At 48.5% G+C, this 20,431-nt stretch overlaps 7 protein-coding genes across 7 annotated transcripts; 3 read left to right on the forward strand and 4 right to left on the reverse strand.

Annotated features, from left to right (window-relative positions):
• Window positions 1–1,290: 1,290 nt before the first annotated feature.
• On the reverse strand, window positions 1,291–4,450 carry F5891DRAFT_273033 (uncharacterized protein). The gene is made up of 4 exons (XM_041371151.1): window positions 4,366–4,450; window positions 4,157–4,313; window positions 3,832–4,108; window positions 1,291–3,779 (listed from the first exon to the last, which is right to left on the reverse strand). Exons 1-4 carry the CDS (start codon window positions 4,385–4,387, stop codon window positions 1,530–1,532), a joined length of 2,706 nt encoding a protein of 901 aa, XP_041226483.1. The 5' UTR covers window positions 4,388–4,450; the 3' UTR covers window positions 1,291–1,529.
• Window positions 4,451–5,455: 1,005 nt separating this feature from the next.
• F5891DRAFT_951283 (uncharacterized protein) lies at window positions 5,456–7,004 on the reverse strand (the record flags this gene model as incomplete). The annotated part of the gene is made up of 2 exons (XM_041375031.1): window positions 5,456–6,680; window positions 6,739–7,004. The coding sequence occupies 2 exons, from the start codon at window positions 7,002–7,004 to the stop codon at window positions 5,456–5,458; spliced, it is 1,491 nt and encodes a 496-aa protein (XP_041226484.1).
• A 579-nt stretch (window positions 7,005–7,583) lies between these two features.
• F5891DRAFT_273131 (pyridoxal phosphate-dependent transferase) lies at window positions 7,584–9,743 on the reverse strand. The gene is made up of 11 exons (XM_041371153.1): window positions 9,622–9,743; window positions 9,444–9,559; window positions 9,323–9,391; window positions 9,158–9,270; window positions 8,990–9,109; window positions 8,666–8,930; window positions 8,549–8,611; window positions 8,355–8,494; window positions 8,188–8,299; window positions 8,004–8,122; window positions 7,584–7,940 (listed from the first exon to the last, which is right to left on the reverse strand). The coding sequence occupies exons 1-11, from the start codon at window positions 9,633–9,635 to the stop codon at window positions 7,608–7,610; spliced, it is 1,464 nt and encodes a 487-aa protein (XP_041226485.1). The 5' UTR covers window positions 9,636–9,743; the 3' UTR covers window positions 7,584–7,607.
• Window positions 9,744–10,518: 775 nt separating this feature from the next.
• F5891DRAFT_273081 (uncharacterized protein) lies at window positions 10,519–12,312 on the forward strand. Its single transcript, XM_041371152.1, has 2 exons — window positions 10,519–10,838; window positions 10,894–12,312. Exons 1-2 carry the CDS (start codon window positions 10,605–10,607, stop codon window positions 12,217–12,219), a joined length of 1,560 nt encoding a protein of 519 aa, XP_041226486.1. The 5' UTR covers window positions 10,519–10,604; the 3' UTR covers window positions 12,220–12,312.
• Window positions 12,313–12,712: 400 nt separating this feature from the next.
• On the reverse strand, window positions 12,713–14,783 carry F5891DRAFT_1224396 (pyridoxal phosphate-dependent transferase; the record flags this gene model as incomplete). The annotated part of the gene is made up of 11 exons (XM_041369477.1): window positions 12,713–13,111; window positions 13,177–13,295; window positions 13,352–13,463; window positions 13,518–13,657; window positions 13,712–13,774; window positions 13,828–14,092; window positions 14,146–14,265; window positions 14,315–14,427; window positions 14,480–14,548; window positions 14,601–14,707; window positions 14,770–14,783. The coding sequence occupies 11 exons, from the start codon at window positions 14,781–14,783 to the stop codon at window positions 12,725–12,727; spliced, it is 1,509 nt and encodes a 502-aa protein (XP_041226487.1). The 3' UTR covers window positions 12,713–12,724.
• A 2,708-nt stretch (window positions 14,784–17,491) lies between these two features.
• F5891DRAFT_1030734 (uncharacterized protein) lies at window positions 17,492–18,130 on the forward strand (the record flags this gene model as incomplete). Its single annotated transcript, XM_041361583.1, has 3 exons — window positions 17,492–17,524; window positions 17,734–17,934; window positions 17,988–18,130. Coding segments are annotated over exons 2-3 (289 nt in total), but the record flags the coding sequence as incomplete, so codon positions are not given.
• Window positions 18,131–18,447: 317 nt separating this feature from the next.
• Window positions 18,448–20,402, forward strand: F5891DRAFT_1108587 (FAD dependent oxidoreductase). Its single transcript, XM_041363695.1, has 4 exons — window positions 18,448–18,854; window positions 18,905–19,205; window positions 19,255–19,370; window positions 19,423–20,402. The coding sequence occupies exons 1-4, from the start codon at window positions 18,529–18,531 to the stop codon at window positions 20,285–20,287; spliced, it is 1,608 nt and encodes a 535-aa protein (XP_041226489.1). The 5' UTR covers window positions 18,448–18,528; the 3' UTR covers window positions 20,288–20,402.
• The last annotated feature ends 29 nt before the right edge of the window (window positions 20,403–20,431 follow it).

Below are 20,431 nucleotides of genomic sequence, written 5' to 3' on the forward strand. Positions count from 1 at the left end.
GGATTCTTAGCGAGATGGTTACGTCGGTCGTAGCATTGACATACCTCCTGTCCTAATGTGAGTGCTGAATTTTTTTGTAAGATATCTATATCAACAGTCCCTTAATATTACCATGCTCACCCCAATCATATGTAACTCCAACGAAGGCGGCAACTATGAGACCGCAGTCAAGGTTGGATTGAGAAATCAGCTTCAACATCCAACTGCTCTCTACGAACCTACAAAATAGCTGTACAAACGATTTGCATTGATGGCCGGCCACAAAGCGGGACCGTTTGAGACTATGATCATATTGGGAGAGAATGGATGGGAATGAGAGGCGAACTTGGTAGATGCATGACAATGACAGTCGTGCTATATATACATATGGCGGGCTATCAGGACTGGTGAGCCGCAGACATTGTCATATATAATCATATCTAGGAAACGTTATATTGGAATATAAAACCCCTGCAATCAACGTAAAGCACCCTGGGGAGACTCACGAGTTCTCTGATCGGCGGCCCAGTGCTTCAAGTTTGGTAATCGAAGTGAGAGCCGTGCACTCCACGTAGATGTTGCAGTTGCGTGGGCTTTTCTTCCAATCAATTCGTTAACGTTCTCTTCCTCTGTTATTGCAATTGGGCTTTCGTATCAGAAGGATGCCAATTAAAATGGCAAATACAGAATCTTCGATTTGCAACGTGGCCGGCAACGTTCACTTGATTGTCAACGTGTCGTGTGCTGGAGAAGTGGTATGCGGTAATAGCGACCTCATGATATGGCGCGAGAAGTCAAAAAGTTAGTGCAACGATGCATCAAGAACGTATGTGGCAGATGCCATAGCCAATTCATTTAGAGTGACACAATCACGTGCATGTGTGCCTGAATGTGCGAGCATGACCGATGGCCTATTGGCGTTAGTACTTCCTACTTAGTCACTCTACTTCTTGGTATTGTAACCATCGACACTCAGCCCCCCGTTATGTAACTCGTTTACTCATAAGCCGCGCGCTTCGCTTTTGTTCACCTCAGCGTTTGTTCTGACTCACGCTGAGACTGACTCGTTCTAGTCTATACGATGCTTTACAGATGAATTGTTTCATGTGCTGTACCGCATGCCAACTGGACATGGATTTGCCGCGTCACCAATTCATTTATTACTAGTCAAGCGCGGACTCCCCAATTCCTCAGTCAGTGCCCCCGGTTGCATTTCTCGTTTTTGACGAGTTTTGGTGATGTTGGCTCGTCGACCGTACGTCTGGCATCCTGTTTGGATTTCAAGTATTATCGAGTTTCTTCAGCAGCTTCCCGTTCCTCAGGCTTGTAGATCTTCCGGGCGTTACGCATGATCAACGATTCTGAAGTAGTACGAGCTCACAATATACGTGCCAGTGTTTCATATATCTTGCGACATATTGCGAGCGCAAGTTTTTATCTAATACATACTCGCAGAGTTGATTGTGTTTAAGCATTTGCGTGCTCGAAGCGTGATTTCGTAGATGAGCTTCTGCTTGAACTGTCTTGTAATGTCGTACGCGTCCATAATGTCACATCAGGCACCCACTAAAAAGCACCTGTACCTCCTGAGCAAGCTTTCCAGAGTCCACATCGACACCATCCATTATGGCTCCAGAGTCCATGCTGACAGTTGTTTTCCCCTCCTCGTCTGCCCTTGCCTGAAGGAGAGGCTTAAGCGACTCCCAAAACTCCGTAAAGTCCATATCAGCAAACGCATTTGGTGAAAAAGAACCTTCAAGATCCAGCCCTGAGGTCCCGTCTAAGGTCAGCAACTCGTCTATGTCCGCTCCACCATCATCATCCGAGGAATACCAATCGGAGATCGAAGAGGGTGGAAACTCGCTTGCATCCCCCAGTATTCCATCCGAGTCACTGAAGAAAGCGTCGCTGTCGAAGAAATCTTCCATTGGATCGTCTGTGGAAGGAAGTAGCAAAGGACTGGTAGGTGGGAGTGGGGAAGAGGGAGGAAGGGGAGATAGAGGTAACGTTATATTATCTTCGCCACTTTCGAGGGTGTCCGTCGCGTCCTGCTGCTTAACTGCTGGGACATCCAGCCCTTGAAGCGCATCGTCGAGTTCTTTGCCGAGCAGGTCTTCTTCTTCGCGGTCGACGGGTTGTTCGACTGACTTGTTGGCCCATTCGAGGGATGAGCGCGGTCTGAGTCCGAGTCGTAGAGGAGATATTTTCGCAGATGGTGTGCGAAGGTGAATAGGAGAGAAGACAGGTTTCTTACCCGTACGTGAAGGTGTACGGGGATGGGAGGGAAAGTGCGGCGTCTTTCCAGTGCTACCCCTAAATAATTTGGGAGTTGGGCTGAACAGTGGTGAAGCCTCATCGGGTCCTAGGCTTCGTGACGTAGCACGCAAAACTGATGTCCTCCGCGGAGGTGTGCTGGGTACTGGAGGTGTCTCTAACACAGGGGAAGAAGGCGACAGGGGGGACGATATAGATACGTCAGATGCAAAGACAGGCAAGGAGAGTGAAAGAGCACTCTGTAGACGCGGCATGGTCACCTCTTCGACAGGTGTGTGTACCATCGTACATCTATCCTCCAAAGGCAGGTCGATCGGTGTTCTGGCGCCTTGTTGCGAACATCCTGGTTTCTGCGTTCGCCGTCCAGCGCGTTTCCCTTTCTTCTCCTGCTCCATGAGTGCAATGCGTTCTTCAACCTCCTTCGAGAGCTTTGGTCGGGTAGCAGTGCTTGTACGTGCCCACTCTGGCACGACAAAATTTTTGACGGGCTTTACAGGTGCTTGTGTCGAATGCGGCATGGCGAGGGAGGACTGGGATTGGAATGCAGAACGACACATTGGCCTGGAAGGAGATGACCTCGGACGGAAAAGTGAAGAACTGGTGGGCATTTCAGGTGATACACTCGTGTCAAAATTTGAGCGAACGGTGCGGTGATGGCCTGGAGGTATTATTGGTTGTGGTATTTCAGAGGAGCCCGATGTTCGCCCGGATTCTGACCGAGCGTGTGCACGCTTTCTTCGAGCTTTATTGTTTTCCTGTTCAGCCATAAAGTCACTGAGCCTGCGCTTACGGGTCACTGGGGACGAATGTGTATTCTCTTTCCCGTCTAGTGGAATGTAGGCACGACGCTGGCGCAGAGGGGTTGTTTCTGATTCATCTGCAGTGGTTGTGGCCAGATTGCTCGAGTCTTCCCTTTCCACACGTCGTCGGAATGCGGTCGGATCTATGTGTTCCTTTTCTAATATAACAATATCATCGTCTTGATTATTCCGTGAGACAGGCTGCAGCGCGTGCGACGACTGCTGTTGATTCTGACTTTGTGCTGCCAGCAAATCCCTTAATGCATTTAGCAGCGCTGGGCTTGGCTCTGATCCCGACGGTGTCGAATCCACCGTCGAAAGAGCAGCCAAAAGCGCTGTATTGTCTCTCCCAGTAGATAGGGCAGACAGTATTGTAAGTAAAGAAGTAGGTGTATGGGTAGGGGCCACTTCTGGCTCTTGCTGCTGTAGTCGCACCAGCGGAGCACATATAAATGGTGGTGCTGCAGGCCACGCATGAGGTTTTTGTGACTTTGACTGCTTGGGCTTCTTCTTCGGACCCTCAGGGCGGCCCCGACCGCGCTTAGGAGGTCCGATGTAAACCTCAGGAAAATCGGCAGATCTAGTGAGAAGTTCTTGTGACGAGGGTGGGGTTTCTGAGTTAGTGGGTTCGGGAGGTGCAATTGATGTATTTGTATGTGATGCCTTGAGTGGCTGGCTCCAAGATTTCAAGGCATCAGACAAGTGAGATTTCTGGATGTGTTTAGTCTGACAGCACTATTAATCAAAATCGGATGCAACGAAAGCTGTGGGTAATTACCTCTCGGAGAGCAAAGACCACTTCTAGGGCATCAAGACCTGTACCAAGCGTTGTGATTGTACCAGTAACGGTCACGCTATCTGATTCGTCCGCTGTGAGTGCCCACGACATCAGCCCCAGTGCAACGGCCACTCCTCGTGGTTGGGCTACTTGCGGCGCTGAAGTAGACGCCGCGTTCGATTGGGAGAAGTCTACATGGGCTGGCATAGTTTGCGACTCCAATGGGTCCAGTACATAGATAGAAAAGTCCCTGGAGTTATCCAGGAGAAGCTCTGGGCTGCCAAGCGGTGAGTCCATGGAATGAAAGTCACACGAGAATACGCACCTTGAGTTGCAAATAGCATTGAGACATGCTTTAAGTGGTGCCAAACCGTACTGCGCGTTTGCAGCAGAAGGAGATGGGCAAAGAGTAACTTGCACAGAAGATGGTGACCGAGCAAGAATATATTGAGGAGAGCTGTTGACCGTATAAAGTACTCGTACTAATACAGATTAGTCATGGAGAACACTGGACCGGGCGGGATAAATACATACAAGGTAACTTGCGCAATGACATCGTCCACGTTGAGGGTGAAGAATTACAGAAAGTTGTAGACAGCGTACGTCAAGACAGCCTGAGTAAGAGACAAATTTGGCAGTCAACAATAATTCAGGCGCGCTCGCGTCGCGTGACACAGTGACTGTGACATAATTTGTGACCCGACGCGCCTGACTGCCCGTCTCTCTGACTCTCTGTCTGGCACTCAACAAGAATTTCTTAATTGTGTAGATGCGACACATCCACGATTTTCTTCTGGAGGTATCTTAATCGTTCCTCGACTCAGTCAATATTTAATGGTCAAATTAAAATTAACAGGACAGATCCGCTGGGTCTCAGTGCTCTATTTCCTTCAAGCTAATTTCAAAGAACGCCGACAGTCTATTGATGACAAGTCAATTCTACATAGAAAGAAATTATCCTGCTGGATGAGCACCGTGCCTTCTTCAGCGCTTCAGCACGATCACTTGACTGTGGCGTGTGGCATATAGGACATACAAGGTACAATACGGATCATGTACCCCTTCAGCGCTCCACGCAGGTTCAGGAACCTAATCTACTAATCATCACAGCCCTGCAAATACCTATCTTGGCGGTTACAATTGAACACATCTAAATGCGTACGGTCGGAATGTCTTCCATTGCCTCGTATTATCTCACAGGTCACCACATGGATACGCCTTCGATGCAAGCAGGAAGAGCGCACCTGCAACGCTCTTCACCTAGCATGACTCCATGTGACAAAAAGCAGTAAATTTGCTGCATTAACATAATAGTATCATAAAACCGGGTATGAATGAATACACTGTAAGGACGCGTGAGCGAACACTACCAGGCAGGGGTAGGTAAGTAAACACCTAAACACACGAGAGAATAACGTGGGTTGATGATACATTGGAGCACGAAATGGAGGAAGGGGCAGTATATACATGGTGTGATTCACAACGCGCTCCAGAATGGATGAGAAACTTGTGAATCAAAACGAACAAAATTAAGGACTTTGCATGGAAAATTACCAGCCAAAACAAAGGAACATCCATAGGAGCTCGACAACCGTTTAATTGACAAACGGAAAACAACGCCGGCCTATACACGAACCCCGACACCACTAGCCCCACTTCCTACTACACCCACCCCGCGAAGGACATCGGCAATAATATGCCGGGGGCGAGCCAATGACAATGAGCCATGACGTTTTTGAGGCAGGGAAGTCGAGAGGTTCGGCGAGGTGGATGGTAAGTGAACGAGCGAATGTGTAGAATTATGTGACCGAAACCCATTTGACGTGGGGAGAGAAGTGGACAGGGACGAGGCAGAGGAGGGAACAGTGAGTGGTGGCTGCTCTCTATCTGCGCCTGCACCAAGCTCCTCTGTCCAAGTAGACGAGGGTGTTGAAACTGGGGGAACGCATGAGGTCTGCGGCGATGGAGACTGACTGAAAGAGCGTGCGGAGATCGAGGTCGCCGTGGCAAGAACTTGAGGCGATGGTGCACGTGATACATTTTCATCGGACTCGGTTGTCTTTGCAAGCGAAAGAGACGAAGACGACCTTGAAACAGGTGCAAGGAACGGGTCTTTATTCATCTTTGTGCCTAAGCTGACCAATGAAGAATCTGACGGCACTGGGCTCCCACTCGGCCTACAAATCCCGATGCATGATGCAGAAGCAGATGGGCTGGGTGCGGGAGATGCCCCAGGCGACCGACGAGGGGACGGGAGAGGAAAGAGTTGGTCTTCATCGTCTTCAGCATCATCTTCCTCCGGTATCCGAGGAGTAGAAGGCATAGCCAAGTTCGGTATGCGCGATGGCGATGACGAGCGCTGCATATTAACCATGACATTCTTTCCCTCCTCATTCAACCACATTGACGCCGTCACCACCGAGTCGCTCGACCGCCGACGCTTATCAACCTCATCCACGCTAATCGGGTGACCGCGACCAAGCCCAAAGGATGCAGCAGCGACGCTCCCTTCGACTGTGATGGTCCGCGGTCCCTCGTCTGTGCTGAGTGAGCGCCGTCTGCGTGCAGACCGAGAGAAGTGTTCAGTCCAAGTCTCTCCCTGCGACAAACACGCCTCCGTCACGGCTTCACACCCCGCGCAGCATGGTCGCAGCGGAATGGTGACGAGATCCGAACGAGAAGGCGACAAGGACACTGTGCGTCTTGGGCGCCGTGGACTCTGGGGAGACCCGGGGGCGGCCTGTGAGATGGCAGAAATACCAGATGGAGAACGATGAACCAGACAAGGGGAGAGCGGCTTAGGGTCCGAATTACGAGTACAAGTAGGAGATTGCGCTTTACTAGAGAAACTGTTCCGCATTTCGGCGTTTAGTTGTGAATTAATTCACTAACAACCAATAGACCTACCTGGGAATCGGAACTCGCAGGACGACATGACTGTCTTCTGGTACGAAGGCGTCTGTTTCTGGAGACGACGACGGCCCGCCCGAGTTCGACGGACGCCTCTTCCATAACGGCAGAGAATAAGACTTTGTCACTATCCTTGGTAGGCGGTGACGGTGAGGATGCTTAGGGATGAGAACGCATTGGTCGTCGAAGCGTACGCTCAGCTGACAATGCTCGTCGTTGGATTGTGAGCAAACGTCCAAGGGAGTATGCCTATTCGTCGACATGGTCATGGTGGTCAAAAAGAAGTTGTACGAAAAGATGTGGCCATTATGTATAATTTAATCCCATGAATAGTCCATCACGTTTATAAGGGTCAGACGACTTTTGTGCCTAGGCGAGTTATTTATTTTCTTAAAATGGATTATTGAACTTCTCTAGGCTGTTGCCACCGCTGGCAGCGGGTACAAGTTACTTGAACCGGTCCTGGACATCACAGGTTTGCCACAGGTTCATTAATATTGTTATCACGGCGGCGTTGGCAAGCCCTCGAATAGGCTTTGAACGCAGCAATTTATCGTGAGTTTGATGAGAAGTTTTGACTGTTTCTGTAAGAATTATTTTTTTAAAGTATCAAAAGGTTGCAATATTCCATAAATAACTTTGTAAACCTCGAGTCTGCTAGCTTGTCATGCGAGGAAATGCCACATGTAGACCCATCGAGGCCCGAAGCACAGAAATCATGCGAGACAAAACTACATCCAGAGTTTATCTTGATCAGTGCCTCGTGCACATGTAGCCTATCGATATCTTGTTATCAGAATAGCTCAGCACTCAGCTAAGTATATCCTAGGATAATCACCGCATTAATCAATGGAACTAGTTACAGACTAGTCCTCCCGCTCCCTCAAGGTAGCGCGTCCCTCCTGCTCAATCATATCCAATGTCCTATCAATATCCCTTTCCGTAGTCATCTCAGCGCCAATCGCCATCCTCACACAAAACACGCCATTCAAATCCGTCTGTGTAATCGCAATATCGCTTCGTGCTGCAAGCCGTGAGTAAAATGCCCGGTTCAGAGCGTTTAACTCGAGAGTCGTGAGGTGAGGAAGAGACTTGGGCGCAAGCCTGAAAACTGTCAGTGCCAGGAACGGTTTTGCGACGAAGCAGAATTGATTAGATTCCCGTATGCGCTCTGCAAACTTGGCGTTGAGTTTAGTGCACTGGTGAGGTAAGGCCAAATATCAGGTTTTACAATCGGAATCCACCATCAATACTTGACATACGTCAGTTATATACTTTTGGAACCCCTTAACCCCACGGGAACGGAGAACAAACCAAAATTTAAGCGATCGAAACCGTCTGCCAAGGCCAAGATGCCAGTTGCGGTAATCAATGACAGTGCCTAGACAAACCGACATTTATTTCGTTAATTGACCCAAGAGATAAAAACTAGCGACAGGTACACACCGGCATCCCCATGCTTTGACCGCAAAAACTCAGGTGTAACGTCTAGTGCATCGGTCAAGTGTGTCCGGTGTCGCACCCACAAACAGGAGGCATCGAAATTGATTAGACCCCACTGCAGAACGTCAATACTTCAGGCTCTAGGCTGATATCACGAGATAGGAACAAACCTTGTGGAAATTGGTACAGAACGAGTCTGCATAAGTATTGATGGCGGAAAGTTGGCATGCCTCACGATATTCGGGACACACAAGTGCAACGCCTGCCCATGCGGCATCGACGTGTAGCCACAGGAAAGGATATTTTTTTGCTGCATGTAGGGATGAGCTCTCATCAATACCAAGTACGTGGTCGGTATACGCACCAACGTCAGCAATCTCGCCGAGCCGGTCAACAGCACCGGAAGATGTTGTACCAATCGTAGCAACTACAAAAACGAACAAGGTGAATTCCACGATATAGAGGCCATGGTAATATATACCAAGGATGAAAGGGTGGAGCCCAGCGTCCACGTCCTCCTTCAGTGCCACCTCTAGTGTCTCTCCACGCAGTGCGAAGTCATCTGCTGCTGTCACTTCCAGTGCGCGCACTTTCAGACCTAGGACAAGCCCAGCTTTCTTGCCCAGTGAGTGTGTTTGTGTGGTGGTATAGAGCACGAGTTTCTCCATAGCCACGTGAGGGTGCTCGTGAATATATCGCGAACGTGCAGCGACAGTTGCAATCAATGCAGAGTCAGATGCTGATGTCTTATATGTGGCACAGGGATCAATAACATTTGATGAAGGGAGTGAGAGTGAAAACACACCTGAATGACGCCGCCACCGACCTCGGTGGTGTTATAGAACGACTCATCAAGCCCAAGTAATTGAGCGGTCCAGTCCATGACCACAGCCTCAAGCTCTGTACATGCAGGGCTTGCAGACCACTACAAAAGTCACAAAGACAACGGGTGGGTTACAGTAGAAAGACGTACATTGAATCCAGGGTTAGACGTGCTAGACGCGTATAGTTCTGCAAGAATACCCTCGAATGTACATGCTGTAGGGAAATAGGCAAAGAACGAAGGATGTTGCCAGTGTGTCAGACCTGTCAGTACGAATGAGATTTGCTGAATTTGTGCAAAATCAGAGCCAATTACCAGGAATGATGTACTTTTGATAGTCATCCGCGATGAGTTGAAAGTCTTCGCCCTCTGTAGGGGCAAACGCTGAAATGGGATGATAAGACAGAGAGCACAAGTCAGAATGAAAAGTAGAGACCTGGGAGTGCCTTTCTGAGATACCCTGGCTCTACTTGGGAGGAGACAGGCTTATCTCTTAACGAGATATAGTAGTCACAAATTCTGTCTATGGCTTGATAACCAGCTCTGCGGAATCTGTGGTGCGTCAGATATGAGTAAACACCATGGGATTAGGAATATAAGTGCAAAAGACATACTGCTCGATATCCATGGCAGGACGGCGTGAAGAAGACAGTGGTTAGTATGAGTCGTTCATGTTATCTTACGAGTCGCACGATCATTTGATGGAAAATTGCAGCCTAGTGTCCAAGTAGAACTCCCAGCGCGAACTGATAAGCTGTGAACTGAACATTTGGCTGCGCATGGGACCCTAACTTGAAAACCTCCAGCCGAGCGCTGAGGCCTCACATGCACACACTGACAGCTACATGGGAAGGGGTGGTGAGAGAGTTCAAGTTTCGCACCCTCTGCCGAGTCCGCAGTGTCACAGTGGCATCACAACAGCACTAATGTTCAACGACGGTAATCGCAGTTTGGGCCCATCGACAACCAAGGAATGTATTCGCAGGAATCCTCGGAAAAGAGTGCTGAATACCAGTTGCAACCACTGCTCTCTTCCTTCTTTACACCGAGTCTTGAGAGGGCAAGACGCGGCAATTATGAGTCGCCCTGCCCAAACTTCGCCCGCTGCTTCTGCCGCCAGTAAGTGTAACACAGTGCTTCTTAACCAGCCGCTGAAACCTGCACTTTTCAGAGAGTCTATGGTTTAATCGGACCATGCTACAAATCCTCAAGTTTATTCACAAGTAAGAACACCTCGATTCTACCGGACTTACGCGCTGATGAGCAACTCGCACTACGCAAACTAGACTATCTCCAGCTGATGCGGTAGCGGGGAAGCTTCGCGAGCCAGACCAGCTGCTTGAGAGTGCCGCGAGGGAAATCGATTGCAACTAGTATGTAGGATGATTGTTTGTCTATGAGCCAGCATAGGTCAACATTGGTTGTCGAGTGGTAAGTACTAACTGGGATCCAACTTCGAACTCGCACATAGCCTCTCGTTGGCCAGGATACCGGTCCCGGGCCGCACTACGAGCTGGCCAAATGAGGTTCACTCAGACTTCGGAATCTGCTCACCCGATTCCATTCCATACGCCTCACGTTAACACTTGCAAGTACTATGCAGCAGCATCGGGCTCTCCTTGTACCGGATGTACTACTGGTCATATTCGAGCACGTGAACCACGAGAAAATCAGTAGATGGTCTCGCAAATCCCTTGCAGCGCTTGCTAGCACATGCAAAGCCTTCCACGAGCCTGCAATGGATCTCCTTTGGGCTAACATGGATGGAATAGAACCACTGTTAGGCTGTGTTACGAGACTGCATCCAATGATATATGGCGGCGATAAAAAGGTGAGTATGGATGATTTGTACAATGTCCGATATGTTCAATTCTTCCATGATATAGCATATTGTCACGGTCATGCATGAATTCTCAAGGCAGCTTATCCGACGTCCTGAAGGGCAGCTCTTCTGTTCTCAATCTGTCGATCCCCTATCTGAGCACGAGACCCATCAGTTTTTGCGCCATGCCGCTCGTGTGCGCTCAATTTCCATAACCCACGACAGCCATTTTCATCTTATCTCAGCTCTTCCCATCGAGACATGCATCTTCCCGAGACTGCTGTCATTAGCACTGGTTCGAATTCTATATCCGACAAAATATTTGCATCTCTTCCTGTCCCCCACGCTGCGTTGTTGCGTCTTATCGGAAATTCAACCAGATTTGAAAGTTCTTGTGACCCGTTGTTTTGCCTTGGAGGATTTATCCATCATACCTTGTGGTTCATCGCGTGAAGTTTCCCCACTGTCTAACAGTACTATTTTCTGTTTGTGCAAGCGGCTTGTAAATTTGCGTTGTCCACCGCTCGACTGGGCAGCATGGAAGGACCTCTCTATGCTCCCTACCCTTCTTACAGTATGGATTCACGGCAAAGTCCTTCACCCCTTCGGCAGCGACGATTTTAATCTCGCACTTTCCCTCAAGGTCACGGATCTTTATTTCTCTATTGACAGCGCAGCATACATTATCGCAGTCATGCACAATTTTGAATTGCCCTCGCTGAAGCGGGTCAAGATCAATGTGGATACTTTGCACAGGGCAGATGGTGACCTGCTTTTACGTGCACTGTCACAGTGCAAAGCATATCAGACCCTCGAATACGTCAAACTCTTCGCCGGTGGCCTAGTGGTCCAGGAACTCTCAGGCAGCTTGTTTACACCGATCAGACAGTTGTTTTGTTTCAGGCAACTCCGAGTCCTGCGGCTCATTCTTCCCTATTGCTGCAGCTATCTTGACAACAACCTTCTTTTCGAAGCCATGTCAAGTTGGCCTCACATCCGCTCGTTGGAATTAACGGACCTCCATAGGGACCTCCATCCTCGTTCACCTGCCGTTACATTTCGCGGATTATTCACAGCACTTCGCCTATGTCCCCACTTGCAAAAACTGCGAATACCTATCGATACTGAACATTTCGATATTGATCCGACAACCGAATCATTTCAACACACTTCCCTACAATCATTGGATCTGGATTCCCCTGACGTAGTGGATGTTGAAGCTGTCGCTCGCACCATCTTCTCCATGCTGCCTGGCATCCACCAAGTTAACCAAATACTCGGTGGGAGACACTGCTGGAAGAACTGGCAAAAGGTCAACAAGCGTCTCGAAACTTTCAAATCTTCTTCCGTTCTTGGCCATCAAATCATAGGAACATCTTCGCAGTCCTGAGTGTGAGACACTAATATTCGAGAAGTTGTGTCTGTCTTCTCATATTTTAGTGTCGTGCTGAGGAACTTTGTACTCTTCGTAAGCACATTTTATCGCGCCATCTCGAACAATAGTACTACCTGTTGAACGTTACAGTTTTGTCAGCCTTCTCAACTTCGGTTTCATCATCACACTTTTCATGCCAATCATACTTGTATTGTATTACTAGAAGCGATATTGATCTCAAAGTTAGTTGCAAGGGAGCAATGAAAAAAAACGCTTCCATAAATACTCAACACTGCGGGGGAAAAGGCAACAGTCCAATCTGGATGACGGAATTAGACTGATACAGGGAGACAGCGATGAACAAAGCCACAACAGTCAGGCGATATGAGAAGAAAAAGAATCAGATTAAAGCAAGAGAGCAAGTACAAGTGCAATTAGGGGTACACCCAAAGGTATTGGGAACAATAAACCCAGGCATCGACTATGACTGCAGATAAGTACAAGTACAATAGGTATATCTTTAATGGGAGTGAAATGGGACCACATCTGTCTTCCTACCTCTGCGACCTCCAATCCCCTCCCATTGGTTCTTTAACAAAGCCATCGCCTCATACTCCATCAACGCTAACACACGTTCGACATCACTTTCTAAAGTCTGTTCAGCCCCGATCACCATCCTAATACAAAACACCCCATTCAAGTCTGTCTGGGTGATCGCAATATCATTCCGTGCCGCAAGCCGTGCATAAAAAGCACGATTCAAAGTATTTAGCTCGGGAGTCCTGAGTTGACAAAGGGACTTGGGTGCAAGCCTGAAGACTGTCATGGCAAGGGAAGGTTTGGTGACGACGGAGAATAACTCGGATTCATATATGCTCTGTGCAAACTTGGTGTTCAACTTGATACACTGGCGAGATAGGACAAAATATCAGTATGGGTTAGAGGACAATGATAATAAATGGGCTGACGTACGTCGCTGATGTACTTTTGGAAGCCTTTCACTCCCCGCGCACGAAGAACAAACCAGAATTTGAGCGATCGGAACCGTTTGCCAAGGCCTAACTGCCAGTTGCGGTAATCGATAGCGGTGCCTATACAAATTGGTCGTTTATGCACCGGCCAACAGTCATAACACTTAGAAACAGACCAGCATTCCCATGCTTTGACCGCAAAAATTCGGGTGTAATGTCCAGTGCGTCTGTCAAATGTTTCCGGTGCCGCACCCACAAACAAGAGCCATCAAATTGGATGAGACCCCACTGCAGAATGTTGATGAGCCCCAGACCGATGTCACAAAATAGGAGTAAACAAACCTTGTAGAAACTGGTGCAGAAAGAATCTACATAACTATTGATGGCGGGAAGTTGGTATGCCTCGCGATATTCTGGACACACGAATGCAACGCCTGCCCATGCGGCATCGACATGCAGCCAAAGGAAAGGGTAATGTTTTGCTACGCGTAAAATGGAAATTTAAGGAGCTTCAATAACATGATCAATATACGCACCAACATCAGCAATCTCGTCGAGCCGATCGACAGCACCGGAAGATGTCGTCCCTACAGTACCGACTGCAAAACGAGTTAAATGAATTTCGAGACAGCTATTCATGCGAAGAACATACTCAAGATGAAAGGGTGGAACCCAGCGTTCGTATCCTCCTCCAATGCTACCTTGAGTGTATCTCCACGCAATGCAAAGTCATCCTGAGCTGTGACTCCTAGTGCGCGCACTTTGAGACCTAAGATAAGCCCAGCTTTCTTCCCAAGCGAGTGGGTTTGGGTAGTGGTATAGAGCACGAGATTCTCCATCGCTACCTGAGGGTGCTCACGAATGTATCGTGAACGTGCAGCGACAGTGGCGACTAACACAGAATCAGATGCTGACGTCTAGTGCACGACGATCAGTATAAATTAGTGATATGAAGGGATGAGAAACAGACCTGAATGACGCCGCCACCGACCTCGGAGATGTTGTAGAACGACTCATCAAGCCCAAGTAATTGAGCCATCCAGTCCATGATCACAGCCTCAAGCTCTGTACATGCGGGACTCACAGACCACTACCAAAAGTTACAAAGATAGCGGGAGTGTTGCGGTAGAGATACGTACATTGAATCCAGGGTTAGACGTGCTAGACGCGTATAGTTCTGCAAGTATACCCTCGAATGTGCTTGATGTAGGGAAGTACGCAAAGAATGAGGGGTGTTGCCAGTGTGTCAGGCCTGTCAGTCCGAATGAGATAGGTCAATTTGTGCAATAATGAGAGTCAAGTACCAGGAATAATGTACTTTTGATAGTCGTCAGCGATAAGCTGGAAATCCTCGCCTTCAGTGGGGGCGGAGGCTGCGCTCGTGACGATAAGAAGCAAGCACGAGGCAAAATAAAACATACGCACACGGGAGCGCCTTTCTGAGGTACCCTGGCTCAACTTGGGATAAGACAGGTCTATCCCTCAAGGTGACATGGTAGTCACATATCCTATCGATGGCTTGATAACCAGCTCTACGGAATCTTGGGTATATCAGATATGACAAAGGTCAAAATCTGAGACTTGCAGGACGTACTGTTCAGCATTCATGACAGCGAGAAATTGTTACTTAAGTAGGAGTTGGCTTGAAGTGGAAGAGAGATACACAGGTAATTGTGTGCTGTTCGAGCCCCTGGTTGATGTGTCTTTATAGCCTTGCTGCGCTCCACAAAATCAATCACTTGAAATATGTACCTATAAGGGGATCATTGCCGGTGGTTTAGACAGCAGTTCACCGTGAGTGAACAAGGGTCACTTGACAAATTGAGTTAAAGGCCCCGGGCAGAGTGTGATGGGCTTCAAGATCAAAAGATCAAAAGAGAGTCTTGATAAAATTGTTCTAGGCTTCAAGATTAGAAACACCGGTCGATGCTGAATACTTGATTGATGCACATCCTTGTCACGAGGTAAGTCAATGTTCAAGCAGAAGGCTGGTCATACCATATAATTGAGGGAGTTGTGCAGACCTTGAGACCCCAATCCACCAGCGTGCTTCGAGTCACTAGCATCGATTATGATGATTTCATAGTGGGTTTGAAGTGCTTAAAGTTTTTAGCCATTGTCGTACTCGGGGGCGGCCTTGCGAGTATGCGCGTGAACTGCAACAACGAGAATGCAAGGTGATCTGCGCCGGCAGGAACTAGTGGTTTCAGGGGTCAAATTTTGGTTTAGAATCACTTTTCGGGTTATAGCCAGATCCTGTGACACGACATCAAAGTAAAACTTGGACAGTTCCGGCGCAACGCACTTCTCGACACCATGACGTAGTCATAAATCTGGATCATAGTGTCTTCAGGGTGTCCATGACATTGAAGGTTAGTCCAAGTTTGAGGATGTTCTCGTGCGCGAAATATCCGTCGCGCCTTTCCAAACTTCAACGGAACCTTTGTACTCGATGGAGATAACGCGAGATCACGCAGCCACATACCAGTGGTGTCGCCTTCATGCATGTGATCTTTAGATGCTCATTGGCACAAGAAGTGATTCCAGACCATGACATTTGGTGGCATCTTTGAATGGGAAGGAGCTTCGGGGAAATATCGGTTGCGCCACACGAAGAAAGGCCCAGACAGTTATCGGTGCCGACTCCGATTATGGATTTTGCGAGCCATAGTGTCGTTCTCATCCGGATAGTGCCTCAAGAATATCCGCAGTACAGCGTTGGATACGTGTGACCATGATTGGTATATGAGGTCATAGAGATTCCTGACGTCGATCTGGCGGGTGCCTGTCTGCAGGCATAAGAATAAGAAGCCTTACTTACCAGTCGCACAAACCCACATGCGAGACAGAAGACTTCTTTATTGGCCCTGTGGATTCCCTCGTGTGCGTCAACAATGACCCATGGGATACGGATCAATGCGACTCTAGGTTCACTATCGAGTGGATGATCTCATAGGATTAGTTGATCGCGATGGAGCAGGGTGATCAGCGAAAACTGTTCGCGGCTGAACGGTCAAAGTATTCAGTTTGCGTGGGGCCGTATCAGTAAATTAATATTTGACAATGGGTACTCAGCGTATGGATACCATTGATTGACAGGCAAACTACTTTTCTTATCTGGCTAAACTCGTGTGCCAGCAGCTCAGCGCAAGATATTTCCCGTAGCTACTACTTGTCGAAATTCCAGGAAAATAAGGGTTCAAAGGTGAAGTGTGCACTAGCACATAACCGCCGAGTCTCCTTTGATGCCTGGATGAAGACCAGGGTAATGATCAATGTTGATCGCCATCGCACGCGCAGGGTCGCCACCAGTGTACATTTATGAGTACGCGTAATGTAAAACTGGTGATGACCGGGCAGACAAATTGCCTTGAACATTCCATCAAGCGATATTTTCACTCCGACTTTAGGCAATTGCAATGACTCACGAAGGATAGTATATTTGATGGAATTTCAACACCACAATGTTCCTCAACTCACGCTAACACCATGGAGTAAAACATGGTGTCAACTTGAACACGTGGAGAGTCGCGTTAGTGTAAATAGTTGTGACGTGCCTGTGACGCGGCACTGTAACAAATTTTTATGTACAGATCATGTTCACACAACTTCATATCGCATTCCAAACACTTTGAATCATCGTTAATGATCAACATATGAGTGTCTGCCTGCGTACAGGCTCTAGAGTTAGACTCGTAACCAGTCTGACTATATGCGTCAATTTGAGATAGTGAGAATTTATTGACGTAGTGAAACCGTGGTAGTATACGCCAGGCTGGTCACGAGCCTACTCTATAGTGCTGTATTCACCTCTCACCAAATTTACAGTGCTTGTCCTCTGTGTTCATACTACTAGTATGCATCTTGCGTGTCAGTCCTATATCGTTGCATTACCTCTAATTCGTTCATCTATGTTGGTTTTCAGACGCAGTGTCAAGTGTTGTCTCACTGCGTCAAGCCTCGACCTCACCCTGCCAAGTCCGATCCACTCTATACCCTGCACCACCACGTCAAGCCCCAACCATGGCCCCATGTCAGAAGCCTCGTTTAGGCTGGGTCAAGCACCACTCACACCACGACAAGTTCTCCCAAATATCTTCGCAATCTCTGTACTAATATTAACATCCACACTCTATGCCGCGTCAAGGCCTACTACACTGCCGCGTCAAACCTCGTCACTGCCGCGTCACCCGCGCGTCACGCCACGTCAAACTTCATTAATCATTCATCGCGTCACAAGTAGCACATGCCGCGTCAGACCTCACCACCTCCATATGCCGCGTCAGACCTCACCATCTCCATATGCCGCGTCAGACCTCACCGCCTCAACTGTCACACTGTTCGTATAACTTAGGTATATTTTATTTTAGATCTGTCATCATAATTGATATTCTAACAGTGTTCTTTTTCATCCTGACAAAATTAGACGTCGTACACTGTAATTGTCCATAGGCAGAAATAAATTTATTTTACTACGCATCGAAGCTCGAAACGAAGAATGGAACGATAGCACGCTGTTGAACATGGCTTGGGCTGATCTCACGATAAGCTATCCTACTAATAGCTTCGTGGCTGACGTCGACCTTGAATGTCTGACCGCACTAGAAGCAAGGATGTTCGAGGATTCCGAAGAAGCAGGACCTGCAGGCAACCAGCAATGGGGTTTGGACGCTGGTCAACATCACAGGGGATGGAATGTGTATCTCGGAATTCCTGATAAATGGGTTTCTGCAAGAGATTATAGCGAGAGTGAACTTGAAGTGAGGAAGACTTTACCTGCTCCGTTCGATAGATATCTAACTTATGTGATTGACAGCGCGGCCCCTTATTCAGTGATAACTCTGATGCTACATCTTTGGAGTCTGCAGACGAGCTATCCGAAGCTGTAGTTCCTTCTCTGCCGGCTGAAGAATGTCCGCCCGTTAAACGTCGATGTGCTCCACAGGCTCGAAGGGGAGGAAAAGAAAATAGTCATTGGCTTATGTATACCTAGTTGTACATGGCCCTATGGCAAATAAAATAACAAAGGAATGGTCGTGAATTCATCCAACTTGATCTGGAAGTCGAATGTAGAATATAGAATTAATGGCGCGTCAGTGGCTTGCGTCAAGGCTAGCGCTCATCAGTGCCGCGTCACATGCGCATCACGGCCGCGTCAAAATAGCTACGCCCCGTGATTTTTCTGAAATCCTTGTGAACTTCAAGTAATGGGACTTGAACAGAGAATGTTCCTCATACGAAACGTTGGGATGGGACGTTAATTCTATAAGACGACAAAAATAACTTAAAGATCATTCAAGTGATATAATAGAACGCAACTGAGGCACAACCGCATTGGTTCCTTCTTCCCGCGATGGGCAACACACTCTCCCTCGTTCGCCTAGCGCTAACCGAATTCCTCGACAATCTTCACACCTTCCAAACCCTGCAAGCGCGCATCCAGCGCTCTCCAGGGCTCCCACTCCCAAACCCCAGCCGCTCATTCTGGTCCTACCCACCCTCCCCCATCGCCACTCACGTTTCACAACTCCCGACGCATGCTGACTTTATCGTTGTTGGCTCAGGTATTACTGGGACGTCGGTTGTGAGGAGGCTTTTGTATAGTGCAAGTGCTGAGGGGCATAATGTTAGAGTCGTCATGTTGGAAGCAAGAGATGTGTGTTCTGGGGCGACTGGGAGGTGAGTCTCGCATCGACTCTCGTAGACCAGTGGACCAACATTTTCGGTAGAAACGGTGGACATATATCACCGCCTCTATATCATGACTACACTTCGCTTAAGCGTGATCACGGACAAGCTGTAGCTCAAAAGATCATTAAATTGAGGTTGGCACATCTCGAGGAGCTACGGAGCGTCGCGGAACAAGAAGGTATCCTTACAGAATCCCAGTGGCGGGAAGTAGAATCAGTAGATGTGTTTTATAACTCGGATATGTTCGAGAAGGCGAAAAGAAAGGTCCAAACATATAAAGCAGACCTTGCCTTCGATGCTGAGCATCATGAGGTGTGCGAAGCAAAAGAAGCTATCGAGGTACGCTTTACAACTCGATCATGAAAGAGAAACCCATCCTTTGGGCCAGAAATACCGCCTGGCACCTGATACGCTCGGTTGCATATCATCCAGCGCAGGCGCGATCCATCCATACCAATTTGTGACTGGAATTCTCGCAAAACTTCTATCACGATATCCTGACCGGTAAATAACCTCTTGCCACCGAAACAAATCAAACTGACGCACTACACCACAGCTTCTCACTCTGCGCCAACACACCATGTACCTCTATCTCACCTCCAACATCCTCCAACCCCTACTATACCCTCTCCACCCCCCGCGGAACCATCACAACCCCGCATATCATCCACGCAACGAACGGCTGGGCATCAACCCTGCTCGAAAAGCTCCGGGGTAAAATCATCCCCTTCCGAGGTAACATGTCAGCCCAACGCCCTGGGCAATCCCTCCCCATTCCCGGTTCTAACCATACCTCCCACCACTCTTTCGTCTTCTATACCAGACCAATAGGCTACGACTACCTCACCCAACTCCCCACAGGCGAACACGAGCTCATGCTAGGGGGCGGATTCGCACAAGACGGCGACGAGGGATACGAGGCGATGGCAAATACGGACGATACGACGTATAGCACACGTACCACGGCACATCTATCTGGTGTGCTTCCTAGGTATTTTGGAGAGGATAATTGGGGAAGGGAGGGGGTGCCTTTGGAGAGGGGTGAGGGAATGTGGGCGGAGGGACGCGTCAAGGCGTTGTGGAGTGGTATTTTGGGCATTTCGGTGGATTTGATACCTTGGGTTGGCCGTTTGCCGCGTGTTGTGTCTGGAAGGAGTGAGCCACCGTTGAGTTCGGTTGTGAAAAGCGAGAAGGAGGAGGGGGTGCATGTAAGTGCTGCGCCGGGGGAATGGATTGCAGCTGGGTATTCGGGGGAGGGGATGGTACATGCATGGTTAAGTGGGAAGGCCCTGGCAGATATGGTGTTAGGACGAGAAGCGGAGGGCAGGCTTGGGGAATGGTTCCCAGATGTTATGAGAGTTACTGAGAAGAGGTGGAAGAAGGCAAAGGCGGAGAATTTACTGGATGCATTGGATGATTAGCGTATGCGTGTGATATTTTGCGGTCCTCCGTGTAAATAATCATAGCAATATTGACAAACTTGACTCGAGGAGATAATTTGAACGGGGGTAAGTACTTGGTAAGTACTCTTTCCCCTTCGTTCACCTGAGACCACCCATGATGTG

Source organism: Suillus fuscotomentosus (genome assembly GCF_016647785.1).
Source record: "Suillus fuscotomentosus strain FC203 chromosome Unknown F5891scaffold_24, whole genome shotgun sequence".
Taxonomy (NCBI): Eukaryota; Fungi; Basidiomycota; class Agaricomycetes; order Boletales; family Suillaceae; genus Suillus; species Suillus fuscotomentosus.